Source organism: Poecile atricapillus, chromosome 3 (genome assembly GCF_030490865.1).
Source record: "Poecile atricapillus isolate bPoeAtr1 chromosome 3, bPoeAtr1.hap1, whole genome shotgun sequence".
Taxonomy (NCBI): Eukaryota; Metazoa; Chordata; class Aves; order Passeriformes; family Paridae; genus Poecile; species Poecile atricapillus.
The window spans coordinates 67635614-67649650 of NC_081251.1; the positions used below are offsets into that span (position 1 = coordinate 67635614).

General features: G+C 38.9%; 1 protein-coding gene across 2 annotated transcripts in view; it reads left to right on the forward strand.

Moving 5' to 3' along the window:
* UST (uronyl 2-sulfotransferase) overlaps positions 1 to 14037 on the forward strand; it is a 156260-nt gene that overhangs the window by 52184 nt on the left and 90039 nt on the right. For both annotated transcript variants that reach the window (XM_058836123.1, XM_058836124.1), the window contains exon 2: positions 3405 to 3448. In XM_058836123.1, the coding sequence (XP_058692106.1) occupies positions 3405 to 3448 (44 nt within the window). The remainder of the gene's footprint in view (positions 1 to 3404; positions 3449 to 14037) is intronic.

The following is a 14037-nucleotide window of genomic DNA, read 5'->3' on the forward strand; positions in this document are numbered from 1 at the left end:
AACTAAACTAATCTGATATGTATTGTCTGGGAAGTGGCCCTGTGTGTGAAAGCGGCACCCTGTTTTAAGTATTTACAATTTGCAAATACCCAGGTTGGGCATCATGCCTAAGATTTTCATGGCCTCTTGTGTTAGAAAGTCATCATCTTTCCTTCAGGCCTTTGGCGTAGGTACACATGTTAAATTATATTTCTGCATGCATTAAGGCTCCCATAGTGTGGCCCCTGTTTCGCAGACAGAGGGGAAACAAGCTGAGATCTCTGATGTGGTGATCAGTGCTGGGCTTCACAGGGTTAAGGAGCTGGCTGGTGTACCTCACAGGCTGCTGCTGCGCTCCATTCAGCTGGGCTTGTGGAGTTATTTTAATGTATTTTACTTACTGTATGGTATGAATCATGCAGCAAAGGGTTCTGCTTTTATTACTGGAAACAAATTCTCAATTAAAACTTGAACCCAAAAGAATTTAGACTGTTAAATTGGTGTGGCAAGCCATGGAAGCTGAGATTGACTGGGACTTGTGTGCCTGAGGAGCAGAAGGAGGAGCTGTGGCATGAGACAGTAGCTAGCTCTGCACATGGAGTTTGGGGCAGTGTAAAGGTATGGGGGCTGCCTGCAGCTCACCATTCTCTGCTCATTGTGAGTTATTCTAACTAGGTTTAAAATCAATACTCTGTTTCCTTCTTCATTTGTAGTTGTCTGGCAATTAGTTTCTGTCAGTTCATAGCTTCTGAATTTGAGCAAGCATCTGCCTTGTAAAAAACCTTTATAGAATGGGCTATAATTGTACTCTTGTCTTTTAAGTGGATACAGTAGTCGCTAGACTGCTGTGAAAAAAAACATTTTGATTAAATCAAATCTACAAGGCATATGTTCAAAGCTAGAGATATTTCCATGTTGCTTTAATAATTAAAAAATTTCCAAGGAAAAGGAATGCAGTCTCCATACTAAGGACATATATTACTGATACAGAGAGGTGAAATTAGTTACAAGCTCTTTAATTTTAAGGAATATCTTAAAAATGTTTCTGTGATATTACTCTGACACTCTTGATGCTGTGCTATAAGCTGCTGTGGAGCTCTTGACTAGTAATTCAAGTCCTTCTCTACTGTGAAATAGGCTGTGATAGGTGATTGGTAAAGATAGTACATATGTAATTAATATTCCTTTTTATTTAGGTAAGCATAAATTGCATATGATTTGGGGAGACAAGAAAAAATAACTTGTTAGTCCTGTAACCACCTTAATACTGATTATGAAACTTAAGCTTTGCTATTTTTAAAAAAATTAGCAGTTTTCATCTAATGTTTATGACTTATCTAATGTGTTAGCTTGTTTAGACAACAAACTTCACTTTTTTGTTAGGTATCAAAATGAAACAATTTTCCTGACGCCATGAGAAAACAGTAAGAAATTATTTTATCAATAACTGTCAATCTTTCTGCTTGCCTAATTGTAAAGAAGAGAAAGCTGCTATGAACTAGTAACAGCCTGGTTCTACAGAAAAGGTAAATCCTGAATGAGAAGTTTTCCTTGCTCTTGTCCCAGATTAAGTGGGAGGAGAAACACTTATTTTCAAGTCTGTGTGTGTGGAATAGCTACTCTAAACAGAAAACCAGACTGCCAACTCTTTTAGCAGTCTAGGAGCTGAATTTCTTCCCTAGCAATTAGAATCCTATCAAAGGGACGAATAAGAAATTGTCCTAAATGTAGGGCATCAGCCATGTTATCTATGGCATTAAATTAAGTCACTGGATTGTTCAGAGGGTGAGTATTTGTGTCAAATGTATATTGAGATGGGTTTCTGGTATGCTTCAGAAGATGACCATTAAAAGGTTACTGTTCAGGCTTTTGTAGTTGCACAACCTCTTCCAAGATCAAGGTACATACATTAAAGAATGTGTTTGGGGTATTGGGACTTCTCTTTAGATGAGTTGGAAGCCTTTGGACTGAAACTTTCATGGCTTTGTAACATGTGTTGGAAAACCAGAGGAAAAGCAGAAAGCAAAATATTTCTGAGAAGTTATCCCAACTTCTTGTACATAGAAATCTGTCATGCTGTGATGGCAGTGGTGGTCTGCAGGTTCTCTCTCCCCAGGATGGTGTGATCCAGGTGGCAGCTGCCTCTCCCAAGAGTCTGGCAAGGGAATGGCGGCCTTTCCCCATCCAGCCCCGTGCTTATCCTGCTGAAACTAACCCCCCAGTACTGTTGTGGGTGATACTGAATATTCCACACTAAAGCTTCACCTCTTTGTTCTGTAACAGTAACACTCACACACAAACACCTCTTTCCTGCCTCCTGGATCCAGAAAACTCTGGGAGAGGAGTTTTGGCACTTGGAAAAATGAGGGGTTTGGCCAGACTGTGAAGAGAAAAGCCATTAGGTTCCAGCTTTATCCCACTAACCTGTGTTTGTTGCCTATTCAACACCCCAGAAGCTCATGAGCAGGACAAGCTTTTTTAAAGTCCTCTTCCACGTGACTTTAGGATGTCTAGTAGGTACCTGTAAAAATAATTCTCATACCTCATACTGATGTAAGGTTAGAGCAGAGATATTTTTTCTGTCTTTGGTAGGAGAATGACTGAGAGGAGAGGCATGTGTGGCCCAAGGGGATATTTTAGGCTTGCTGCAAGGTTTCATCATCTGCTAGAAGTTGTTGGGAAGGCACGTGATTAATACTTTTGGAGAAAGGTTGGGGAAGGACAATTACAGAATACAGCCTATGTGTGTGGGGGACTGTGTATTTTATGTATCAGTGTGTGTTTTTAAGGAAGGGGTAAAAAGTCTGAAATTCTTGCCTTTTTTATTGTAGCTAAGAAGGGTGCACTTGTTTCACTTGTTTAGAAGCTTTTTTTTTTTTTTTTTAAGCTTTTTGTCTGAATTTAAGGAACATCTTGAAAAGGCAGATGCAATTACATCAGAATACAGTTCCCATTCCACCAGTACTGTTTAGGAATAAAAAAGTAGCTTGGAGGTTGGGAAAAATACAGTTAGAGAAGTGAATGCTTGTCAGTTCCATCAGACCAAGAATTGGTAAAGGTCTTTGATACTTGATTATTTAAGAAAACTTTTTGAGGTTTGCCTTGCTCACTTAAAATGTAGAAGGATGCAGCTGGCAGATTTTTGTCATACATATGATTGAATGCTGGTTGATTGATTAATTAAAGCCACCTTGGGCCATGTTATTTTGTTTGTAAAATGACAATGTGCATCTAATCTTGTATTACAAATGTAGTCAAAATAAATTACTTGTTAATCAAAAATTAAAACAGAGAAAATTTATTTTCCTTTAATTATTTGACATTACAAAACTAGTGGGATAGAGATGCACTGGTTCCATGAATTGGAAAGTTTGGAAGTTGCATTGGATGGCTTTTGTTTATCTCCATCCTTCTTATTTTTGTAGGAAATTCCACTTATCTGGATGACCACGGACCACCACCTCAAAAGGTAAGCCACTGTTACTTTTGTATTTGCTTTATCTTTACTTTTTTGGCTTTTGTTTTTAGCTTGTATGTTTACTCATACAAGCCAGGCAACTCTGCTGAGTTTACATCAACAGCATGTGGCCTTTCTGACTTTTTCCCCGCTAATGTTTTCAGATGTTTGTAAGTAACTTGGGTTAAAATGCATTATGATTAAGCTAATGGATTTTTTCTCACTGGGTCAAGGCGAGGCAGGGATTTAGTGGTTTTGTCTGTCAGCACTTTCATGCAAAAAACCTAGACACTGCAGTTGGAACTAATCCGGCAGGTGAAGATAGCCTTTGGCTGGCAGCATTTCCTGAAACGTGTTCTGCTGCAAACACAATACTTGAAGCAGATCAGTAGGATAAAGTTAATGAATGTGAGTAATGAGCTCTTTTTTAGGAATGAGGTTCACTGCTCCTACCATATGGGACTGTGCTGCATAAGCTTTTCCTTCATGTCATCATGGCACCTCATGACATTTCAGGTTAGGAAGAGCATCATGATAGTTTCTTCAAGAGGAAAAAAGTGGAAGTAAGCATTTAGGATCTCGTGGGGGTTTTTTGTCCGGTGTTGGTTTGGTCTCTAAATATGATTTGGTAAAATATTGTGCCTGCCTTTCCAGCCTGTTAGAGTTCCTTTTGCATAGTACAGACACATACTAAAAGGATGGATTATTTTACTGATGTGGCCCACCATGGGTGCTAGAGCAGCAGGTGACAGTAAGTAGTTAGAGAGGGAGTGGGTGTGAATTGCCACTACCTCTGGTTGTAGCCCTCCCTTGCCTCTGTTCAGCTGACCGTCAGTCACATCCTGAGCTGTGGGCCTTGAGTTGAAATGATCAACCACATATGTGCACCTGTGTGGTGAAACAGTTGGCTTCTGGTCAGCACAAGGAGGATAAAGTGGAAAGCAATTCCACTCAGCTTAATTATTAGTGAAAACAGACAGGAATCTGGGTATCTTCACCTTTTTGCTGTGCAACAAAATCTGCTGTTTTCAGCTGATATGTGAGTATTTGTACATTGTTAAAATTGAGGTGACTCACGTGGAGGAATAATATACATTTTATTTTCTTCCTGTCAACACAAATTACTCAATTGCAAAAGCAAATGGACGTAGAGAGAAGTGACAAAATCAACCTGTTATGTTTATAATTGCAAACTGAGATAGGACACGGGTATTCTAAGGCAAAACAAAACTTGCCAAAAGAAAAAAAGCTGTTTAGTACTCTCTGGTTCTTTTAAAATACTTTTTTCTTTTTTTTTTCTCTTTTTTTTTTTTACTTATTTAATATTACCTGCTTCTCTTGTCCAGGAGAACAGCAGGCTGCATGAAGTAAAGAATTATGTTTGTTGTGTCTCCACAGTGAGCACTCTGCTTTGAAGAATAGAGCAATGCTTATTCCAAACCTGTATTTCTCATGCATGCATTAGCATTCAGAAATGCCAAGCTGTTCTAGTAAGGATAAGGCTTTCATCTAGATAAGAGTTTTTAACCTTAAAAACTTTATTCAGATTTTGGTACTTTTTCTTCTGGAATTTTGCTTTACCAATTAATGGTGCCGTGGATGGGATCCATACTCCAATGGGCAGTAGGAATTGGACAGATTTATCCAACCCATTCACTTTTCTGTTTACATTGTGAAAATATCTTTTGCCTGTCTAAACATGTAATTTTAGGCTATGTTCACACAGCCTCATCCAGCTGCAGCTCAGCTGTCTGTAGAGAGGCCAGCTCAATAGATACCTACATGATTGATTGGTTGGGTAGGTACTCTTTGATTAGCTACCTACTGTCAGTGAAGTTTTTGGGCTTCCTCTGTAATCATCCTCACTCCTGGAAGCTTGGTAAAAAGCTCAACAGAGTAACAGGCTATTATATAGCCTGTTTATATACATATATATACACACACATATATATACACATATATACATATTATATATATATAAAATATATATAATATAGCCTTGTATAAGTTAAAAGTATTTTATTTTTTTAAGTATTTGCCTGTGTTTCAAAAGCATTGATAAAATATGGATTATTTTGATCATCCCTTGGACAAACTTGCTTATTCCTTAGTGATTTGGGGTTTTTTGTTTTGTTTTTTATTCCTCTAAGCAAGACATGGGTGGAGATTGATAGATCCCCAGATAATTCCTGGTATTTGCTTGGGGTCATGTTTTGAACTAAGATGCTCATGCTTTGTAAATCTCATGCATTGCATTTTTGGCTACGTGCAGTTATTTACCCCCTTACAGTTTCATATCTGAACTGTGAACTCTGTGGGTGTGAGTGAAATTCACTGTAATTGCCATTATCTTTCAAGTAGCCTCCATTCACATGGCTTGATAGCTGCCTTCATTTAAACTAACAGATGGTTAAGGTCTATGCATGCTTTAATTCAGCATATAAAAATGCATCAGAAGAAATCAATCCTGACTCCAACATTTAAAATATTTTATTATAAAATGCTTAAAAGCTAGAAGTGGAGATAATGAACAACAGTGTATTGCCTGAGGTTGAAATGACTGGGAGCTAATATGAGAATTGTGTAGTAAGCTGTAGAGGAAGGCCACCAGCAGTTGATACGCACTGGACCGTAGCTGTTTTGCAGGGTACATTCCAGTGTTTGTAGGAAATCATATTAGTTTTGGCTCTTTGTCATGGCTAGGTGCCAGAGCTTTGGATTTTTTAAAATACCTGTGTGGTTTTTTTTTTCCCCCAGTGGAAGAACTGGAAATAGCACTTGTTCTCTGGGTAAGGAATTAGCATCCTCACATTTCAGGAGATCAGGGTACTGGTCTGGTTTTTTCAAATAAAGGTGGCAGCACAATTTTCTCAGTGCAAGCACAGAATGAAGGCCTGGCTCATTTCTGTACCTAAGCATCGGTGGTGTGGTTTTGATTCTTCCTTGAAGACCAGGTGAGCCAGCTTTTAAAATGTTCCCCCAGTACAGGTTTACTTGACTGTTGAAGATTAGCAGTGATTACCCTTGCCAATGATATGAAGGTAATATGTCTAGGTGTGGTGGTTTGACCCTGGCTGGAGGCCAGGCACCCACCAAAGCCTCTCTATCTCTCCCATCCTCAACTAGACAGGAGAGAGAAAATATAGCAGAAGATGAGATCATGAGATAGGGACAAGCAGAGATCACTCACTAATTTTAGTCACAGGCAAAAAGATTCAACTTGGAGCAATTAATTGAATTTACTGAAAATCAAAACCAGAGTAGGATAATGAGAAGTAAAACAAATCTTAAAACACTTTTCCCCCACCTCTCCTTCCTTCCAAGTTTAACTTTATTCCCAATTGTCTACCTCCTCCCCACCAGCAGCACAGGGAATCAGGGAATGGGGATTAGTGGTCATGTATTGTTTCTGCCTCTGCTTCCTCCTCTCCAGTACAGGATCCCTTCTGTGGGAGACAGTTTTTCCCAAGTTTGTCCAGCGTGAGTCCTTGCCACAGGCTTCAATTCTTCATGATCAGCTTGAATGTGGATTCCTTCCACAGGGTGCAGTTCTTTGGTAGCAGACTGATCGAGCCAGCATGGGTCCCCCATGGATTCATTAAGTCCTGCTGAGAAACCTGCTCTAGTGCTAGTGTGGGCTCTTCTCTCCATGAGTCAACATGTCCTTCCAGGAGCCTGCTCCTCCATGGGCTACAGGTGGATCCTCTGTGGACCTTCATGGGCTGCAGGGGCTTCTCTGTGGACTGCAGGGGAATCTCATTTTGGGTACCTGGAGCACCTCCTCTCTCTCTTTCTTCACTCACCTGGGTGTTTGCAGGGCTATTCCTCTCACATATTCTCATGCCTCTTTTCTCTGGCCACAAATTAGTTTTGCACAATAACATTTTTTCCTTCTTAAAAATATGTTATCTCAGAGGCAATACTACCATTCCTGATTGGCTTGGCCTTGGACAGCAGTAGGTCTGTCTAGGAGCCAGCTGGTGTTGGTTTTGTTGGACATGGGGGAAACTTCTGGCAGCTTCTCACAGGAGCCATTCCTGTAATCCCCTCTGCAGCAGCAGAACTTTGCCATGTAAACCAAATACACAAACATAGGCCACTCAACTTTGGTCCTTAGGCACCAAAGACTTCACAAGATTGACTAATCCTAGATTTTTCATGAGTTCTGAGACAGATCTGTGTGTGCTTCTCTGCAGGTAGATGTAACCTCCAGCAGCCGTAGCAGTGATGTTAGTATATGATAGATAAAAAAGGAATGCAGTTGAGCAAAACAACCACTGCTGGTGGTTCTACACTGTGAGTGAAAGTTGGTTCTTTCCTATTTCAAATCTCTCTTTCACTCCCTCCTGGCTTTTTTTAAAATGAGCATTTGAAAATGTAAATTTTAAGATTTGCAAAGTGATCATTTGTTTATCCTTTTTCTGTAGATTGGTGTTTAAGTGGTGCCTTTAAGATTATGCTAGCTTCGTTTTTACAAACACTTTTGAAATGGATGCTCACTAGTGGCTGATGGTGTTCGCTTAATGTATTTAATGTCTGAGCATTTCTGCAAATAAAGTGGGTGTATTTTGTTCCACTATTTGGACCAGCTATTTCCTTATCAAATCTTCCCAAGATTTTCTTATTCTATCCAAGATGGTGAAACTGGCCTTGGAGGACAAATGATACAAACTTTATCAGACCTACTGTTGTTTTTAATTGAAAGCTTTTCCCTGAGAACTTAGCAAGAGCATCAAGATATATCCCTCTTTCAGTAGTGATGACATATATATTTGTGGGGGAGCTGTGCATATGGCTTACAGATAAATTACAGTGAAGTAATCTGTTCTCCTTTTCTTGATGGTTTTCCCTTAGGATGCCTGTCATGGACCCAGTGTCTTTTGGCAGCTGTTCAGGTGTCAGCAAGACACTATGCTTAGCATGTGTGACAATGCTTTAAATGAATACAAAAATGGATGGGGGTTAGGATGAGGTCAAAATCAATCAAAATAAGAGACATAGACAAAATAAATCTGATTGGATTTTATTGGTTTAAATCTGGAAAGTGGATAAGTACTCTTTTCACCACTCTTTCAGTTCTTGGCTAGTAATTACGTGCTAATTGTTCATGTTTTTCTTCTGGAGCAAAACTACCGTATCATAATAGAATCATTTGGAAAAGACCTCTAAGGTCATTGAGTCCAATCCCTAGCCAACACCATGTTCACCACTATGGGAAAAGATGGCAGAATCCTTGGGTGGCCTTTGGTGTGTACATACTGTACCCAGTCCTAGTCACTCTCCATTGTCAATTAGATTATTTATTCAACTTTAAATCTTACTAAAAGGTCATTTCAGCATTGCCCCTTTTACACTGAGTTTTTATGTTCATCAGGTTTGTGTCAGTTTTATTTTTACCTAGTATTTTGATAGCAGCATTAAGATAATGAGAGCTCTGTGTATATATTTTTTTAATTAGTTTTTTTTTAGTTTTGATTTTTTTTTCCCAGTGAATGCTTCGTGTTTCATTTGAACTAGTGTTTCAGTTCTAGCCATCCCTTATGAGAACATGGTTTTAACCCTTTAGTCTTAAGTGATTGATTTGTTAGAGATAAAGTGTTTGGTTTACAGCCGAACAAACAAAAGAACAAATTAAAAGAACAAACCAACAAACCCCCCAACACTTGGAAGCAAGCAAGATTTGTTTTCTTTTAGGTATATGCTTACCATGGATTTTAAAAGCGTGAGTAGTAGTGTGTTGTTTTTGATAGAGTTGAAACTGTTTAGCTGAAAAATGGGTAGATAATCTTTAAAGTAATCCTTCCAGGGCAGGTTGGGAAAGATTTCTGTGATTAAAAAAAAAAATTCTACCCTGCTTATGAAATGAAGAGTTGTGATTATTGTAATTTCTCTTTCTTTGCCTTTTTTGGGTTGAATTCTCTGTGGATATATCTTTTCCCTTATCTCAGCTTTCTTTGGGCTGAATTTCTCTGGGATCCTCCCTCGTGGGGAGTCCCACTTATCTCAGTTCTTATTATTAGAAGAAAACTTCCGAGCTCGTTAGAATCTTGTTTCTCGTGTTTATTAAAGGATCCTTACAAAACTTAACAGGTCTCTCCAGGCTGGTGACAAGGTTAATCTTTGCAATTTGGCACATTTCTTTCTTCTGATGGTACAAACAAGGCCTTGTGGCACACTTCGTGTCTGATGCACAAAATGGCCCTGAACTACGCAGTTCTTTTATCTTTATACCTATTTTTACCCAATTAACAATAGACACGTATATTATTTTTCTTAATGACCCAATGACCCATCACCTCTGTGATGCACTGCAGCATTTTCTATCCAATCACTTACTATTACTCAAAAACCTCTAGGAGAAGAACATGAAGAAAGAAGAAGGGACAAGGGACAACACCCTAAATCCTCCATCTTGTCGCCTGTTCTCTAAACTAACTTTTTCACCCAGTGATTTAAAAAACTTTCTAATCTACACACTTACACTTTTAGCTTTTTCTATCTAACTTCAACATTTGTTTTCATGTATCACCATGAAAACATGCTCATGAATTTCATATTATATGAAATTCAGTGTTTTTGTAGATCTTATAACTAAGTATCAGAAACAAGGACACACTCTGTATTCCAGACTCCAACAATTATTGTGCAGTGTACAAATTTTCAGCTAGAAAAAATTGTCAGAATTTAGCAAATAGAGTAAGTAATAGAAGCAAGTAAATAAGATATAGATATAAATATAGAGTAAGTAATAGAAGTAAGTAAATATAGATAGAAGTAATAGAAGTAAAATAGAGTAAGTAATTTCCAGTGGTTACCAGACTTAGTACCTGGCTGATAAAATACTAAGAGAGAAGAGAATTCACTAACTGCCTTAACCACAAAGATCCCTTTTATAGTTTGAAGCACTGTTTTACAATAAAACTGAGCTTTTAGGCCTAAAAAAACCCATAAAGCATTTCTCCACTTCCCTCAGTTTACTAGAAGCAGTGTGTTGTTGTTTAACGCAGCCAGCAACCAAGCCCCACATGGTTGCTCTCTCACACTCCCACCAGCAGGACTGGGGAGAAAATGGGAAGGGTAAAAGGTAGAAAACTCATGAGCTGAGATAAAGACAGTTTAACAGGGAAATCAAAAGCCACGCACACAAGCAGAGCAAAACAAGGAATTAATTCACTGCTTCCCATGGGCAGGCAGGTGTTCAGCCACCTCCAGGAGAGCAGGGCCCTATAACACGAAACAGAAACTTGGGAAGACAAGCCCCACCACTCCAAACAACCCCTCTACCTTCTTCTCTTCCCCACTTTATATATTGAGCATGATGTCATATGATCTGGAACGTCCCTTTGGATATCCCAGTTGGGGTCAGCTGTCCAGCTGTATCCCCTTCCAATTTCCCAGGCACCTCCGGTCTCCTTGCCAAAAGAAAAGCACAAAAGACCTTGGTTCTGTGTAAGGCCTGCTCAGCAATACAAAAAATCTCTATATTGTAACAGAATATCTCTCTATTATTGCTGTTCAGCACAAATCCAAAACATAATAGCCACTGGAAAGAAAATTAACTCTACCCCAGCTAAAACCAGCACATGGTGTAAAATATTTGTAGACTAACTGGTTTCTGTTCTTTTAAAACTGTGTTTTCATTTCTTCTAAGTGGCAGTATCTCAAGGGAAGAAAAATCTGTTTTTTACAGAGGATTTTCCCATTGTCTGATATTCATAATTCTTTGCAATCCTGCTGAAGCAGGTGGTGAATGATACAGCACAACAGGGAGATATATCCAAAAGCTAGAGTTGAATCTCTGCTATTAAGTGTGAATTGCGTCATAAAAATATATGAATTGTACTGGAGCACTAATTTTTTTTTTTTGTTCATTTTAATTTATTGCTCAAGAATCTTAAGGATAAAATAATCACTTGATTCCATGATTTATCAATATAGAAATGATTACTTACTTTTTAATACTCGTTCAGTTTATAGTATGTCAGAAAGTTGTTGATATGGGGAGGCTGACTGATCGTAAATGGAAGTACAGAGAGACTTGGGAAATTAAAGCCAGATTGCCTGTCACAAGAAGATAAATTTGTGAAGGATGCTGTGCATGCTGATGTCCTGCAAAAATTTAAACAGTAGTCAGCTGGATTTTTACTAAGCCTGACATTTACAGCCTTTAAATTTTGAAATATGTAGACAGCAGGTATGCAGGTTTTGTGACTACTACAGTAGTCTGTAATTTTCATCTAATTTCAAGGATGCTTAGAAAACATTTTGCCTTTTGGTTGGTGCTTTGTCACGCTGTGCACATGGTTAAAGGTGAATCTTGCTTGCCTCCGGCATTAACACAGCAGCCTACCCACTGTTACCCAAAATAGAAAAATTCTAATATCACCAAATTTTCAATCTGTAGGTTTTGTTCTATGTCACACGCTGTAGCTAAAAAAGTACGTAAGGCATAATCACCATTTCTGAAGCTAGTAAAGTTCTGTGCTTTCACTGGAATTTAGGACATAATCCATTCTGAGATGATCTTTGTTCACCTGCAAATAATCTGTGCAGATTATTACACAGCACATGAAAATCTCTTAGAGATTACAGGTTTAGATTTCCAACTGTCTTGCATATTCCTCCTTTCTTTTCATTCTTTCCATGATAGGAAGGTATTCATAAACTAGCATAGCATATGAGAAGGTCATGGCAACTCAATCATAACCATTATTCATTCATTATCTTTTTATTAGAAAGTGCTGCATTATAATACCAAAATCCAATTGCAGCTGCATCTGGATGACCTAAACCTTCAGTGGAAAAACAAATCTGCCATTCTGTGTAGGGTCAACATGATGGAGTATCTTTTGAAAGTGACTAATTGATTTGGTTAATCTTGCTAAGCTTTGAGACTCCACTGAGTATCACTCAGGTTTCTACCACCGGTCTTATTTTTGTTAATGGTGTTCTTTAATCCTGAACTGAAAGGATTTTCTTAGCTTTGATGCTTGAAGAAAAAAAGTACCTGAAACTTGAGATGTTGGGGAGTCTTACAAAACTGAAAGAAAAAACCACCAAATATGAATTCTAGTATTAATTTTGCAAGCTTCATGATTCTAAAGATGAGCTGGTAGGTCCTGGCAGTCTTCTACTCAGTCTTTAAGAAAGGATAAAGTTTAGGTCAGGAAAACTGTAAATAGCAGTGAAGTGCTCTGATAAGGGCCATGAACTTTAATCAGATACGAGATTGTGAACATGCCTACACGTGGTCAAAAGCAGAGTCAAAACATTAAGCAAAGAGGACAGAGTTTCATGACTGGGCTGTAGAAGCTACTGTGAAAGTGGCAGTGTCATGATGATTAAGGTGAAGGAATTCGGGCAAGGTAGTTCTCAGGACAGGACCCATAGCATCCCCCATGTCCTGGGGGAGTGTGGAGGCCTTTGTGGCTGGCACTACTGGGGATTTTCAGTAGATGCAAGGAGAAGCTCCTTCCATTAAAATGGAAAGGAGTCATACTCTGATCAGCAGGAATGAGGTTTGGTTTGTCTCTGAGCAAGTCAGATTAATAATTTCAAAGTGTAGCAGAGTGAAATGGGAGCACTTGATGCTGGACCTCCTCTGTTACTGACTCTGACATGTTGTCTTCAGCACCACAAGATCCATTTGTGATTCAGGACATGAATTGTGGTCCATAAGAGAAAGTATTTTGGGACTCTGAGTCATTTTAGTGATTTCTGCCAAGCTCTGGTTCTGCTGGAAGAGTTGGCCAGCAGCAGATTGTCCTTCCTGTAGGTGCTTCTTGGTGCTGTTCCTTCCAGGTGAAGAGACAATGCCATGAACTAGATTTGAATCTGTTACCTGCAGGAATGGTGAAGGTGGTCAAGCATGCGGAGCAAGAGTACCTCAGAGACAGCTCATCGGTAATGAGCGTGTGGGTTTCAGTCCTGCAGAACTGGCCTGTTTTACAAAATTAAAATCCAGTTATGGCTATAAACAACCTTTCTTTCATACTGTGATTGACTTATGAAGTGCCTGTGCAAAGTACAGTGGAAAAGACAAGCACACTAGAGACTATAAAACAGAATGTGGAGTTACTGAAAGGGAGCCTAAAGTAAAGGGCAAACTGAAATTCAGCATGACAGGTCCTTGGCAGTGGTGAAACTGAGTTGCTGCACTAGCTGCAGCCCAGTCAGTAGTCAACCACAATAGCTACCAAAGAGTTAAACCTTAATGTGAAAAAAGACAAGTGCATACAGAGGAATAAATTATTCAGTCTACCACTCACCACATCCAAATCCAATATTATTGGCTCCCAGGGTGAATTTGTGAATATTGCATTGGAAGGATAGAAGCAACCATAAGGTAGAAGTGAGGTTACTTAAGGGAATGCCAGTGCTGTGAAGTATTGTAAAAAGTTTTAAAATCAGACTTAGTTACTTAATATCTCTCATTTTGCAAGTATCCAATATAAACATGTGGGTTGGATGTGATAGGATTTACTACTTAAACAGAGAATAACTGTGCCAGTGTGTTCTGAGCACATCGCAGAATGTACAAAACCCTGGGCTCTGAAGGAAAAACAGCAGTTTTGAACCTTACAGTTCCAAGATACATATAA